At 39.5% G+C, this 14,534-nt stretch overlaps 1 protein-coding gene across 5 annotated transcripts in view; it reads left to right on the top strand.

Moving 5' to 3' along the window:
• Positions 1 to 292: 292 nt before the first annotated feature.
• The window catches only part of sox5 (SRY-box transcription factor 5), an 89,224-nt gene continuing 74,982 nt past the window's right edge, over positions 293 to 14,534 (top strand). For 2 of the 5 annotated variants that reach the window (XM_086146673.1, XM_086146669.1), the window contains exons 1-2: positions 293 to 681; positions 10,346 to 10,541. In XM_086146673.1, coding sequence (XP_086002799.1) covers positions 644 to 681; positions 10,346 to 10,541 — 234 coding nt within the window. In that variant the 5' untranslated portion in view covers positions 293 to 643. Of the gene's footprint in view, positions 682 to 2,127; positions 2,236 to 10,345; positions 10,542 to 14,534 lie in introns of those variants that run through there. The other 3 variants (XM_086146668.1, XM_086146671.1, XM_086146670.1) reach the window with 2 other exon arrangements.

Raw genomic sequence — 14,534 nt, 5'->3', positions numbered from 1 at the left:
TGTTTGAACATCTGAAAACCGAATCTCTGTTTCTGCGTGCGTGTTTGTGCGTGTGTGTGAGTGAGAGAGTTGGACTTGGGGAAAGCGGCAGCACGATGCATTTTCACTCAGGGAGTGATGAACCTTGTGGTCAAACAGCCCCTCCTCCCATAGAGCAGACACGCGCGGCTGCTGACACACAAACACACACTATACGAAAAGGGCTTTGCTGCTGGCCCTTTAAGAGCAGAGCCTAGATCTCACAGTTTACAGCTCGGGAGGGAGAAGAGGAGGGACAGTGGCAGAAAGAGAGACAGAGCGAGAAAGAAAGAGAGAAAAAAGAGAGAAAGAGGGTGTGTGTTCGGCTCAAAGTGAGTGTGTGTAGAAAAAGGATACCACACATACATTCACACAAACACACACATACACACACGGGGCGAATGAGAGAGAAAGAAAGAGAGAAAGAAGGCGAGAGAGTGAGCGAGAGAGAAAAAGAAGGAGAGAGTGAGAGAGGGAGATAGAGAGAAAGAGTAACCAGTGTGTGTGAAAGGTTGAAGGATCACTTCTACCCCGTCTTGTTTTGAGGAAAGTAACCTTGTTCATCCGAGCATTGTGGAACTGTTTTATGTAGTTGCTTTCAAAGGAGACGGACCCTTGCCCCAGTATGCTCACTGAGCCTGAGCTACCTCAAGAGTGTAACAGGTAAGCGACGCTCTCTCTCTGTCTCTCTCTCGCCCTCCATCCCCCCGCAGCCCCCTCCTTCCTCTCTCTCTCTCTGGTACAGACATACACGGTCACACACAGTGATTTACAGATGTCAGAAATAGAGGACATAACAGGACACAGAAGAGAAAGGGAGAGCGAGAAACGAGTAAAAAAGTCTGAAGTAGAAAGGTGTGCGAATGTTGGAAAGAATCTGAGCGTGAGAAAAGCAGCTGAACTGTGTTCATGTGAGAGGTAGAGGCGTTAAAGTCAAGTTGATGATTGACATTTGATTTTGGGGGACAGAGTGCGTGAAGTGTGTGTGCTTGTACGCTCGCCTGTGTAAAAGTGATGCTTGAAATTGTCCAGTCCTTCTCAACTTGGGAAACCTGTTCTTTCAATTCGATCCCACCACAAGCAAAGTGTTGAAGACAGCATTGCGTGTGAGATTAAAAAACTGAAACGTGCATTTCTGAATGTCACTTGCTGCTCATCTCTCCAAAACAGAACTTTTTGGACTTTCCCAGCCGAGATCTATGCTTTCCTTTTTCCTTAAAGCCAAACACATCAGCATGGGAGAAAGCTATATAAAACTTTATCATTCTTTATTTTAACTTTGAAGAGAAAAAAACCTTCCCTCTTCCAATCTCAGTTCAAATGGTTGAAAATCCTGTTACATGTGTATATTTCTCCTTTGAATGTCCTTTGGTTAAATTTCTTTTTTCAACTTTATCCAAATAGTACTTGCAAAGGCAGAGTAATCCCATTGTCACTCTGTATGGTGTTGTTTTTTCCAACCTTATGCTAATACTAATCTCACTACTCTGATGTTTGTGCAGGCCTGCTTCATTTTGAGGCGTGAACCCTCCCATCCTTACCCTTTTCCAACACTGTCAACACAAGTGGCTTTTGCTGCTGGAATAATCATTGTTTGATGGTAATACTGTGTGAGACAGATTATATTGTAATACCCAGTATTTTAATACACACACATACCCCCATCCCTCGTGTGTATGACTTTTATTGCATTAAAGTACTACTCTTTCTTGCCCAATGAAACTTATCTTTTGTTCTGAGATAAACTGTGGCTGTTGGGGATTTCATGGCCCCTTGAATTAAAAAAACATTTAGTTGAGGCAAAACTGTACTTAATAATCCATTGACGTGGTGGGAGTTAACAACAACTACAAGGAATTAAAATTTAAAGGATTACATGGAAGAGCAGAATGTATAGAGACAAATGTAGGGATTACAATGATTTAGGAGAACACTTAAAACTGTTGCTTTTCAGTAATGCATTCCATCACTCTATCTCTGGCCTTATGTGTGTGTGAGTTTGTGTTGGTGCATGTGTGCGTGTGTGTGTGCATGTGTGTGTTTATATCTCTATGTGGATCACTATGTGAGAGCAAGAGAGGAGAATCTTTCACTCTGTGTGTGTTTCAAGTGTGAGTGTTAAGCGCCAGTCTCTTTGGCGGAGCGGAGTGTGTATTAGTTGTCAGTGTGTGTGCGCTCCATCTCGTTGGTCGCGATGTTCTCAGTTCCTGCATCTATGTAAGTATTTACTTTCTCTTCATGCGTTGGCTATATTTCTCAATTCTTTTAACTTCATCTGACTTTTTAATCTTTTTTTTAATGTCACTCAGAATTCCTTTGCGTTACTGTTGATTGACTATTTCTGATGATTTCTTAAGAGTTTTGGCACAGTTTAATTAATAGTTATGTAATTTTAGTTTTGTTTTGAGTTTTACCATATATCAATATTTTATGTATTTTTCATCTAAACAAAGGTCTTTCTTTAATATTGTTACATCTTTTTATGATATTTAGGGTTTTTTTGGAACTTCTCCCCCAAAACTGATTTATTTCACCCCTTATTCACCTAATTGCATTATTTTATTTATTATTTATTTACACATATTTTGAGGGCTTTTCTAAGCTTCCACTTCAAGCTTAAAATGTTTTAAACTGACTGCATTTGCAAATCCTGTCCAATCTGTTTGCATAAACAAAATAGAAATACAGAAACACACAGAGAGGAAGGTAAAGTAGCTGAAATATGGAGGAAAAAAAGAGATTTATGTATGAAGCTGCTGTGTCTGTGGATGGACAGTCCATGAGTGGGGAGAAAAGATGTGGTCAAACTGAAACATTCCTCAGCGATGGCCAGAAAATAGTGTAAGCGATAAAAGGAGAAAGTAGGTGCCAAAGATGGGCAGTTGGTTGACTGAGGGGAAGGAGGTTGTGGAGGTGAAGAAAATTGGAGAAGTGGTCTCTCTCAGATCTAGTGATGTGGTGTTTAGTAGATGATTTTCACACCGTTCCATTTGTTCCATAGCGGTCTGTATGTGTTTGTGTGTGTGTGTGTGTGTGTGTGTGCGTGTGTGTGTGCGTGTGTGTGTGTGTGTGTGTGCGTGTGTGTGTGTGCGTGTGTGTGTGTGTCATTAGTTTTGAGGGGTCGGACAGAATCAGTTGATGTGTCAACACTTTGAGCCATTCAAGCAAAACACACTTAGGTACAATTTGATAATATTTTTGCTGTAATCACAAGAGCAGAATCAGCAGCTAGAATAATTTCGCTAAAATTCAGAGGCCACTTTTTTCCATCAGTATTATTGTATCATCAGTATTATAATATTTTGTTTCTAAGGGTTGAAAAAAAGCACATTTAGTTGAATATGTTATATACCTTTGCAACGTTGAATATGTTATACACCTTTACAGCGTGTGAGCTGCCTAACATTGATTGTTGTTTCAAAGGTTGCTTTTCAATTTGAGTGTTACTCCATTATCAACTCGGCTGCATATACCGACAAAATTATCTTTAGCTGTAATTATCTGCACACACATATATATATATATATATATATATGCACGCGCGTGTGTATATATATATGCGTGCATGTGTGTATACGGTGTGTATATATGTACATACACACTATATATATATATACAATAAAAACACATGCAATATATCAATATACATATTCTCTAAAGCCTCAAGTATTGTTGCTTCCTCTTTGGCCCCGTGCTTTACCTACAAATAAAACAAGAGAAAAGAGGCTCAATAAGTTTTGGGGGATCCCTTTTCCAGCTTAAAGGGTTTCTGTAAATCATTGTAAAGATTGTGGTCCAGACCTCCTTTTTATGCAATATGCCATGAGACAGTTCTGTTGTGATTTGGCACTGTATAAATAGAATTGGTATTTGCTTAACTTAACATTCAAGTTTTTGATCAAATCAATAAAAAAAATTCTTGGAATTTAAAATTGTAATCATTACATTTCTGTCACAGCATTTTGATGCAACCTTAGCTTTTACTCCATTTCCTCACCAAGTTCAGTGAAAATATGTGTGGCGTTTTTGGGGTATATTTACGGGCAGGTGGACAAACAAATAGACAACACCTACAACTCCACTGCAACAGGTCTAATAAATGATTATATTATTTTAAGTGAGGGGGGATAATGTCAAATATTTTTCAACAGAAAATTCTTGCTGATATTTCCAAATATTTCTAGTGTGTTGCTGTTCTTCATTTTAAACAGCAACTTTAAAATTGTGTGAGTATTTGATATTTTTGCATCTGTGTATGCAGAAAAAATAGAAAGGGATTGAGAGAGAGAAAGAATGAGAGGATTAATTGAGTAAAGTGTCTGTGCTCTGCAAACTAATGCACCATTCTGGCCCTTTCTTCGTCTGTGGTCCTGTCCCTGCTTCTATCTTCCTCCGTCCTTCTGTGACTCTCACCCTCCCTCGCCCCCAGTACCTCCTTGGAACTCTGGGCCATTGTCTGGACCATATTGCTTGTCCCCGGGGATCCTTGATATCAGTGTCTCCATCCATGGAACAAGACGGGGGCAAAATTGAGGAAAATGAAAGAAAGAATGGCAGACAGAAAAATACCAGAGGATAACACTAACCCCCCCCAGTTTCCCCTCCTACCTCCTCGACAACTTCATCCTCTCTCTAGGGACAGTATCTCCCTCCAACATCTTTACCTTCACAATTCTGTTTACCCTTCTTTGAAAGCCAATAGAAGACCAGGATCGGGGATATTAGGCCTGATTGTTGGTTGATTTACAGAAGAATAGCTGTGTGTGTGTGTGTGTGTGTATGTGTGTGTGTGTGTGCGTGTGTGCGTGTGTGTGTGTGTCCCCGTCTGTTAGAGTAACACTGAAAATCCAAACTGAAACCAAAACATTTGCTGTAGGTTTGGGGTAGTGGTGTTTGGTTGTCTAGTCATGTGACATGAAGTCAGGGGGTTGAATTGAAAAATATATTTAATGAGAGCAGGAAGGCTGGACTTTGTATATGCATATTTCCATCAGCTTTGACACTTCATTTTGTCACTCTCACCTCTATCAGTCTTTAGCAATCACTTAACACGTTCATCTTGTTTTACCATTATCCCACTATGTTGCTCTTTCCTTTTTGGTCTCACACACACTCACCCTCTAAATCTACTGTTGTGTTGATCTACAATAGTAGGTAGTGTTAGAGACTTGGAAGTCCTTCTCAGGGTGACACAATGAAACCTCTGTCTTTCCAGGTAGTGAGAGAGCAGAAACATTGAGCAGGGGGAGATGAGGGAGAAAAGGAAAAGAACATATGGCTTAGGTGGAAGATGTTAAAGAGAAGTGAATTAAAGTGGCCAGCTGGCTGTTGACTTGTGTTTAAGCATGCATTTGTGCTGTGTCATTTATATAAGAAAATTGGCATGTGTCCTTTGTTTGTGTGTGTGTGTGTGTGTGTGTGTGTGTGTGTGTGTGTGCTTGTGTGTGTGCTAGCGTGCTAACATAAAAGCATGTGTGTGTGTGTGTGTGTGTGCACGTGTATCTGTCTGCAAGTCTGCTTGAGAGGAACGGGCCAAGTAACTGTGAATGAGACAAAAGTTGTGACTCCTGGACAGATCACTTCATAAGCTAAGCATTATTTGGGGTATTTGAACAACAATGGAAAAACAGTCATTCACTCAATAAATACATAAACATGCAGGATCTCCCTCACACAAACCACTCACACATAGACCAGGGGAACAGTACTGCTGTCCGCCGGATGCACTTTTAGCATATTTGCCTGTCTCTTTAGAAAGATTCCCCTCCACGTACACACACACACTCACAAATGCATGCAAACATTTTCTGCCTTTTCTCTTCCTTTTATTGAAGCGCCACTTCAGATTTTCCCACAAGCTGTATTTGCTTGTTCTGACTTAAACTGATAGAGCAGTCATTTTATTCATAGTCTTCATACTTCAGTACTGTAACTCCCTCTTTTCTGTGCTGCAATTTTTGATCTTTGATCTTTTCTCCTTTTCTTGCGTGCAGAAATGTAGAGTATGATAGTTGTGGTGACATGGCAAGCAAATTTTCAAAGCAAAGCTGTGCTGATGACTAAAGCTTTAGGGACACAAGAGGCAGACAGAGGGACTAAACAACTGTGGCAGTCCCTTGGGCCCCTTGAGTTATTCCACATCTTTTAGGACCACCCCTTTTACTTAAACTGCTCATGCACATACACACACATAACACATGACTTCCTCCCCAATGTGTGGGTGTGATCAAGAGTGGTGATGTTAGGTTTTGTGTTACTTTTTTGTGGTTGAGCTGGACAGGAAACATGGTTTGGGCTGTGGGCTACCAATTTACAGCATCTCACAGAAGATGCTTTGTGTTTGTAAGACTGAGTGTGTGTCTGGCTTTTTGTATACATGAGTATTTGTCGAAGTATGTTTGTGTGAGGATATACAGGCAGGATATCTGGTCACAATTTCTTCATATTACACAGTTAACTTCTCAAGGAAAAGCCATCAGGGAAAATCCACCTGGCATTTACTAACAAGCACACACAATGTTACAATGTTATACTCACATATTTATTGTACTTTCTGTATAAGTTAAGGATCTTTTAAAACAAAACAAAAAATAAGCAAAAAATGTACCACATTAAAATCTGGGATCAGCAAGAAAGTGCATGTCAAACTATTTAAATTAATCCGCTTCTCAAAATCCCTGAAGCTCTCTATGTGACAGAAACAAAAGGGGATATCATATTGTCCTCCCTCCCCCAGGCCCACCCCCTTTTTTCTTAATTCCTCAGTCTCAGTCTTTTTTACTTTATTGCCACCCCATTCTTCCCACTGTCCAAAATGACAGCATGTAAATAATTATCGGGCAAAATCCTTCAAGAGAAAAAAGAGAAAAGAAGACTCACAAACAGATTGTGTAAAGAGGGAGCAGTAGGTTGGACTTGCTAAGAAGTGAAGAATTACACAAGACAGAATGAACAGGAAAATAAGTTTGACAGTGTGGCATAGAGTGTAGGGGAAATGCAATGTGAAAAAGCGGAGTACAGTCAAGGAAATTGTTGTAATATACAAATGTTAACAAAATATGAGAGAACACTTTTTTAAATGACTTCCTTAGGTTTCATTTGGATGGACATACTATATCAAGCTTCTCTCTGGTAAAATGCCACAGGATAACTTGTCAAAACATGCAGATTCTGCTGGATGTGCTCCTCCATTTTGTGATTTGTCCTCAAACTTGTAAAAGAAGGAACAAGTTTAGGATAATTTGAAAATCTGACACAAAATAGACCCACACCTGTTCGGCAGTAAAGTAAATCTGAGCAATCACAAAATGATGGAAAAATAAATGTCACAGTGACTCTTTACAGTACTTGGAATTACCTGTCATGCTTAATTTTATTGGACTCACTGAGATGATAGATTTAACTTTCTGTGTAGTGTATGATTAAGTAGTGGCTCAAATAATGACATGTAATTGTAAAAAGCAAGTAAACTCATGCTTGCACTCTCAGACAACCATGGAATTGTGCACAGAGGCAACATTAACTTAACTGTGGAATTCTGTAGTTTTCTCCCATGCTCCCTGAAAGTAAGTAAGTCTGAGTAAAAGACTTAACAAGAGCAGTTAGCACCATGATTAAATATGAAAATATGAGAAATATGTAACCTTATTTTGCCAAACTCATTTGATTTCTGTGTATTACATGTTTGTCTCAAACTTGTGTTTAAACATGGTTGAATGTGTAAACGCTTGTCATTGCTGATGTGTCATCATGAAATGTATGCATTTATTACAGTTTGTGATGACCACAAGATGACTTGTCATAGTCAATAATGTTGATTTGGCCATTTATTGAATGTCCGCCCTTGTCCGATTAGTGACTTAGCAGCAGAGCACATATGTGCTATTAGAGGGGCTTGACTTTTTGATGATTAGCAGCTCCTCAGTTAAGGGGAAATTGTGCTTTAATCTCAGTTTAGTGTTGCCACTTTGTGCACAGGTGTGTGCGCGTGAGTGTGTGTGTGTGTGTTTAGAAAAAGAGAAAGAGATGATAGCAGAAGAGAAATCGCGGAGTAGTCTGTTTTACGAATCAAAGTGTAAATGCATTTATAATAATGGTATATTTCTATGCTTTGTGGAAAAGGCCACTTGTTAGAATAGATCTATAAATGTTAGGGACTGTCTGGCAGATGTGTTCAAAATCTGGCTTTACAGTGCAGAGCAAAAATATGCCAAGGGTTCCTAATTATGAAAAAATGCCAGTTTCACACCTTAATAAAGCCTTATCCATTATCCTTATCCTTGCCCCCCTCCATACTTTCAACCATGTTCCTCCAAGCCTTGCCTGACATCCCTGTCAAACTTTGGATGAGGCAGCCGGCAAAACATGCACACCCACCATGCTCAATTGTATAAGAATTCAACTTCAAAGTTAAAAGCAATGGAAGAGGATTTTTATAGCTGTAAAGTAATGGCCATCCCACAGTTAGAAAAAACATTTCTTAGGAACAGCAATTAGAAGGGGGTTCTGTGATATCTATATCTATATGTTTATCTATATCTATATCAATATCTATCAGTATCTATATCTGTGTATCTATAGATAGATAGAACAATAGATAACTAGAGTGTTTTTGTTGTTCTATTATGGGTGGTAAAACTTTGCACCACAGTGAAACCGATTTGAAGTGAGATTTACAGCAGACTCCAGGTGAGCAAGGTTATGACAAGGTGCATGGGACTGTGCTGGGCTCAATATGATGTGTGTGTGTGTCTGTTACAGTGTCTCAGAAGACAGGCTTTAGACAAAGTAAAATGCAGGGAAGTAAATGGATAAATCAAGACAGACCTGCAGTATTGGGCCCTCTGTTTTATGTGAGTGTATATGCTTAGACACACACACACACAAACACACACACACACACACACACACACACACACACACACACACACACACACACACACACGTTAGTGCACACATATGCTTTTGCACTCAGTAGTTTGTACAGCTGGGACCGGCACAGACTAACCTTGTGTAGACAGAAGGCCCTGAACACACACACACTTGAATATTTGTCCTCTATCATCACTCACTATCAGATATATCACTTTTTTTGCAGCTGCAAAATTTTTTTGATCAAAGAAAAAATTGCTACATTTTTATTCATCACTTACGGCCCATTATTTTGTTGAGCAAGGTCACAAAAAAGTGTTAGGTACACGCTGCAAATTTTCTGCTTTTGACATCTCATGCATCCTACTGCTCCCCCTTCACACTTCCATAACATCTCCATCCATGCCTCCATCCTTTCTATTTGCATCCTCTGGATGACAGAGCTCAACAGCCTATTACCCAGGGTTATATTTGCACTGTATTGATGGCTAACACATGCATCTGAAATCACTCTGAGAACCACATTATATTCTTTTATGTCCACATAGTCACTGCATCCCTATTTACTTGGGGTATAGGCAGGTAAATTTACCTTGTGAGAATTCACCTAATAGATGTGGCTTTATACCCTTTCGTTCTTTTCAAGGGAACAAAGACAGTAACAAATTGACACAGTGTGGCTCTTGTGTTAGACATTTTCCTCCAGTTCTTGTATTGTTGAGAGATTTTCATAAACACACATAAGTGAAAGTGTGCCCACTGATCCCCATTTTTTTTTTTTCTTTCTCACTTTGTCCATGTCTCAAATGTCATTGTCAACACATGGTCATTTCCTTTACAATACCAGTGGAACCAGGCTCCATTTGCAGTAACAGCCTATCTTTTGGAAGTGTGAGCATTGACTGGCCCCATGGTCATTTCCTTTACAAGACCATTGGAAGCAGGCACCATTTGCAGTAACAGCCTATCTTTTGGAAGTGTGAGCGTTGACTGGGCCCATGGTAAATATACCGGAAGAGCTAAGAGTGTATTTGAAGGACTGCCAAGGACCTGGGTGCTCACACACCAAAGGGGATGGCATGTTTGTGTGTGTGTGTGTGTGTGTGTGTGGGGGGGGGGGGGGGGGGTTGTAATTGGGAGGATGTCATTGCACTGCCAAATCCTTGTCACCTTAATGTGTGATGGACAATTACATTTGAGGAACAGGGAGAAAGATTCTTTTATTCTAGTTCAGTTTGCAGTAAACATGGCAAATTAGCTCCAAGTTTAGATTTATAGGGTGATCCGAGGTCTTCGGGCAAATTTTTACATTCAGAACCTCCACTCTAACTGTTGCCTTCATCATGACTGTAATGTAGCACCATCCGTCAACCTGTTGTTTCATCCTTTAAATATTGTCCACTCTCATTCCTGTTTTTTTTCTTCTCTTTTTGTCTCGCTCACTTCTTTTTTCCAGGATGTCTTCCAAGCGACCAGCCTCTCCATATGGGGGGACAGATGGAGAGGTAACCATGGCAACCGGTAGACAGCGAGTGGAGGGTGAGGAGAGTGAGGGACTGACCGGTGTCATCCACCTCCCCTTTGCCTCCTACTGCAGCAAGGTGTCCTCTCATTCGTCCCCTATCCACAATATGGCCAGCCCATCCAACACGGTAAGGACGAACTGCCAGTTTTTGCATCCCATTCTGAATATGGTTGCAGAGATATAGTCCTCACCTCCAGTTGCAGCCTTGATTGCTCATTCACAGTTGCACTTTTATGTCTGAAAGAGATTCCTCTTTGGTGTGATCCAAAAGTTGTGCTTCTGCTTAAGTTTGTACATCATAATTGTGGAATTTACTATTTGACAGAAATTATGTCGTATCATAAGATCATTAGAAAAACATTGTTTTAGACAGTTTCTGCATAATAAAGGCATTTTAAAACACATCTGAAATATGCAAAGTCTGTTATAATTTAGCGGTCAATAAGTACCTTATGTTTTGAGGTCCTTGCCTTTGGTTGTTATTTCCTCATCATCGTATCCGACGGTGTGCTATCCGTGGCACTTATTGCCCAAGGTCATGTGTTTGAGTCTGTCTGAAGGACCAGAGTTTAAATTGCCCTAGGGCATACTGCACACACTGCATCAGATCATGTTCATAGTAATCCTGTCCTCCCGAGGAATCCTATGCTTTAAATAAAGTCCTCAAAAGGAAGGGATTGGTGGCCTGAAATTATTGATTAAATTGTTTCTATAACTAAGCAATCTAAAATCCCAATGTTTTTTTTTAATATAATTCTATCATCTACCTGGAAAATAGCAGATTAAAATTATCTACATGTAGTGATTGTTTTTGTGTGTGTGTGTGAGTGAGTGTGTGTGAGTGTGTGTGAGTGTGTGTGAGTGTGTGTGAGTGTGAGTGTGAGTGTGAGTGTGAGTGTGAGTGTGAGTGTGTGTGTGTGTGTGTGTGTGTGTGTGTGTGTGTGTGTGTGTGTGTGTGTGTGTGTGTGTGTGTGTGTGTGTGTGTGTATTTTCTTTTTTTTTTTCTTTTTGTGATTCACAAAGACTGTAGAGAGAAATTTAGAGGTGGAAATTGACTTACTTATGTAATCACTGTCAGGCTTTTTTATTCTTGCTACACATATATACAGTAGCTCAGAATCATGATCACACAACCTAGTATTGACTGTACAGCAGGTGATTATCATTTAATGGGGTTGTTTTAGGGTGTTCTTAATCGCAAAATAAAAAAAAAATAAAAAACGGTCTGTTTTTCTGTATTTTGTGTAGAAAAAAGTAATTCAAATTTAAAAAAAAACACCTCTCTCTCTCTCTCTCTCTCTCTCTCTATATATATATATATATATATATATATATATATATATATATATACATGTGTGTGTATATATGTGCATTTTTGTGTGTGTGTGTGTGTTTGTGCATATATCTATGTATATACAAACACACACTCACACACTGTCTTCTTCTGAGCGCTCACCTAAAAAAAACACTTTTTTGCAGCTTCTCTCTTGTAAAGAGCATCAACCTTTCCCTCAAACTGATCATGCTTGCATGCTTTAAAACAATGAAATGGTGCTTTGGAGCTATAATTGAAAGCTTATTCTGTAATTAACCCACTGATTTGCCCACTAACTCCTCCCATGGTGGACTCTTCATGTGTGTCATGTGCGGCAATTCATCAAAGTCTGAGGACAATTGGGGAAATAGGTACAGGAAAAAAACACACACACATTACGCTATGAAAGTCAGCTTCTAAAGACTAGGGTCTTTTTATGAAGCCAAAAAGACCATATAGTTAATTTTGTATTCATCGTTATTGTTTTGATGAACTTATATTGTGGAGAAGAGGTCTTATGCTCAGCAATACAATGAATGTGGTTGTTTAATTTTCATAAAGTGCAATTACTGAATGTTTATATTTTTCCAAGACATTATTGAGATTTTAGTTTTTGCTTTTTGTTTTTACGTGTTAGGGGACACGAACAGTATCCCGTTGATGCAGAACATTAGTAAAATGTTGATACCGAGTAACAGAGAGAAATTGTTGGGAGAGAGAAAAATTACGGTGTACAGTAGTACTGGAACCAGAAGACTATTCAAATGGTGGACTTCTCACTCTCTCCGGACAATTGCTGTGAAGTGACAGGGCAAAGTAAACGGCTCATCAGTGACCAGTTCACTTAGAAGTAAATCAGCGGGAGGAGAGGACGGAGAAGTGGAGTAGAGGAGGCAGGAGGATTACAGTTTTATCTTGTCATAGTAAATTAACATGCTGGCAAAGGAATGCTCAGCTACATGCTGACCTCTTCATTCCACCTGCCTGCTCAGCTTCAGTCCCGCCATTCTACCTGCCTGTTGAATCTGCAGCAACTAACAAACATTACCAAAATTGCTTAATCAAACAGTATATATTTCATATAAGTGCAGCTTGTGATGCCCAAATGAAAACAAAACCTGTCTGCCATTTGATCTCTGGTATCATTAACCAGACTCTGCTGTTGGAAGTCTACCAGTGTGTGTGTGTTAAATAAAATTCAATCAACTTTGTAAACCTTTGTTTTTGATAAAGTGGATGTGATGAAGATGTTACATTTCCTAGACCCAGGTGTAAAAAACAAAAAACAAAACAAAACTACAACATTTTGTCAATCACAATGTTGTAGACCGTGATCAGCCAAGTAGTTCTAAGTAGTTCACTTTTTATGCTTCAAACTAGGGCCTAAAATGAGGATTGAACAAATATGTATGTAATTTATTTTAATTGTGTGTGTATGTGCGTGCGTCCGTGTCTGCGTGTTTGTGTTGTGTGTGTGTGTGTGTGTGTGTGTGTGTGTGTGTGTGTGTGTGTGTGTGTGTGTGTGTGTGTGTGTGTATTTATAAATGCGTATATATGCATAAAGCTATTTCGTCATGTACCTTTTGTATGCCATTTCCTATGCAAGCTCTCCTTTTTCACTTTAGGGTTATGTGTGTGTGTATGTATCTGTGTGTCTGTATGTGCTTGTGTCTGTGTGTCCATGTGAATTTGACAGATTTAACACAGTCTTTCAACAGTCCTGAGACGCAGCGGTCACACTTCATTTCTCTTGCCAGTGATACACTAATGAATCAACACATGTATGCATATCAACAGTGAAGGGTTGTGGTGAAATCTACAGTAATTTATTTTAGGCAAACCGATATCTAAAATACAGAAATACAGCTGTGTTTTTAGATAAAGACAAACCAGTGTGGTATTATTGGAAAATAACACAATGACCTGCATTGTGCCATCAAGACAATCTGATCAATAATTGATGGATAAATAGTGCTTGCTTATTTTTCCCCCAAATGTGATGATTTTCATTTAAAAAAAAAAGTCAAGCACCTTTTTTTTTAAAAAAAAAGAGGTTGATAACTGTGCCTTCTTTCTTGTCCCAGCCTAAGGGGCCTCGTAGTCAAAACTGACAGAGTCTGTGTTTAGCCATGGCATGTAAAGGGATTTGCTATGAGTTTGTGTAAGTGTTTAGCAGCATACTTGAGTGTATAGCAAGAAGATTGGCAGTTCTTGCGTAGAGCTAAGTCTTACCCCCCTGCAGGAGTGATCAGTGACATTCTCACATGTGCGTATGTGTGTGTGTGTGTGTGTTTGGTTGTATTTTAGTTCAGCAGCTGTTTCCAGTTCTTCTTACTGTCACATTGTCCATGCCTTGATCCACAATGATGTGCCAAGCATCAAATATTGTTTTTCACACATGCACCTTGCAAAGCCTGAGACATGTCAGGCCATGGCAAAGTGAGAGAAGGCGGTGGGGGATAAAGGGGGAGAGATAGTTTCCTCTGTCGGGCAACAGAGAAGGAGGAAGGAAAGAAGATGAAGGAATAGAAAAAAAGAAAATGAGCAGAGGCATCTGTGGTAGCTGTGGGAAAAAATAGCATTTGATTTTTTTTTTTCCTCCTGGCAAGAGTTAAGTGTTTTTAAACCAACCTCCCCTCACAGATGAGCTTAAAACAAAAGTTGTTTAATTCGGTTCCATTGCAGAGGCAGTAAAAGGATAAAGACAGTGAGGCACAATTTTTACTTTGTTCCAGTCATTTGGAAGAGAATTGACATCTGCAAACTAAAGGCAGAACCGCCCACACTGCCAGCCTGCCACATCCA

Source organism: Fistularia commersonii, chromosome 5 (assembly GCF_037954325.1).
Source record: "Fistularia commersonii isolate RoL2024-O1a breed Wild chromosome 5, RoL_Fcom_v1.0, whole genome shotgun sequence".
In the NCBI taxonomy this organism is placed as follows: domain Eukaryota; kingdom Metazoa; phylum Chordata; class Actinopteri; order Syngnathiformes; family Fistulariidae; genus Fistularia; species Fistularia commersonii.
Note: the sequence above shows the minus strand (reverse complement) of the source record. Positions and strands in the feature narration are given on the sequence as shown.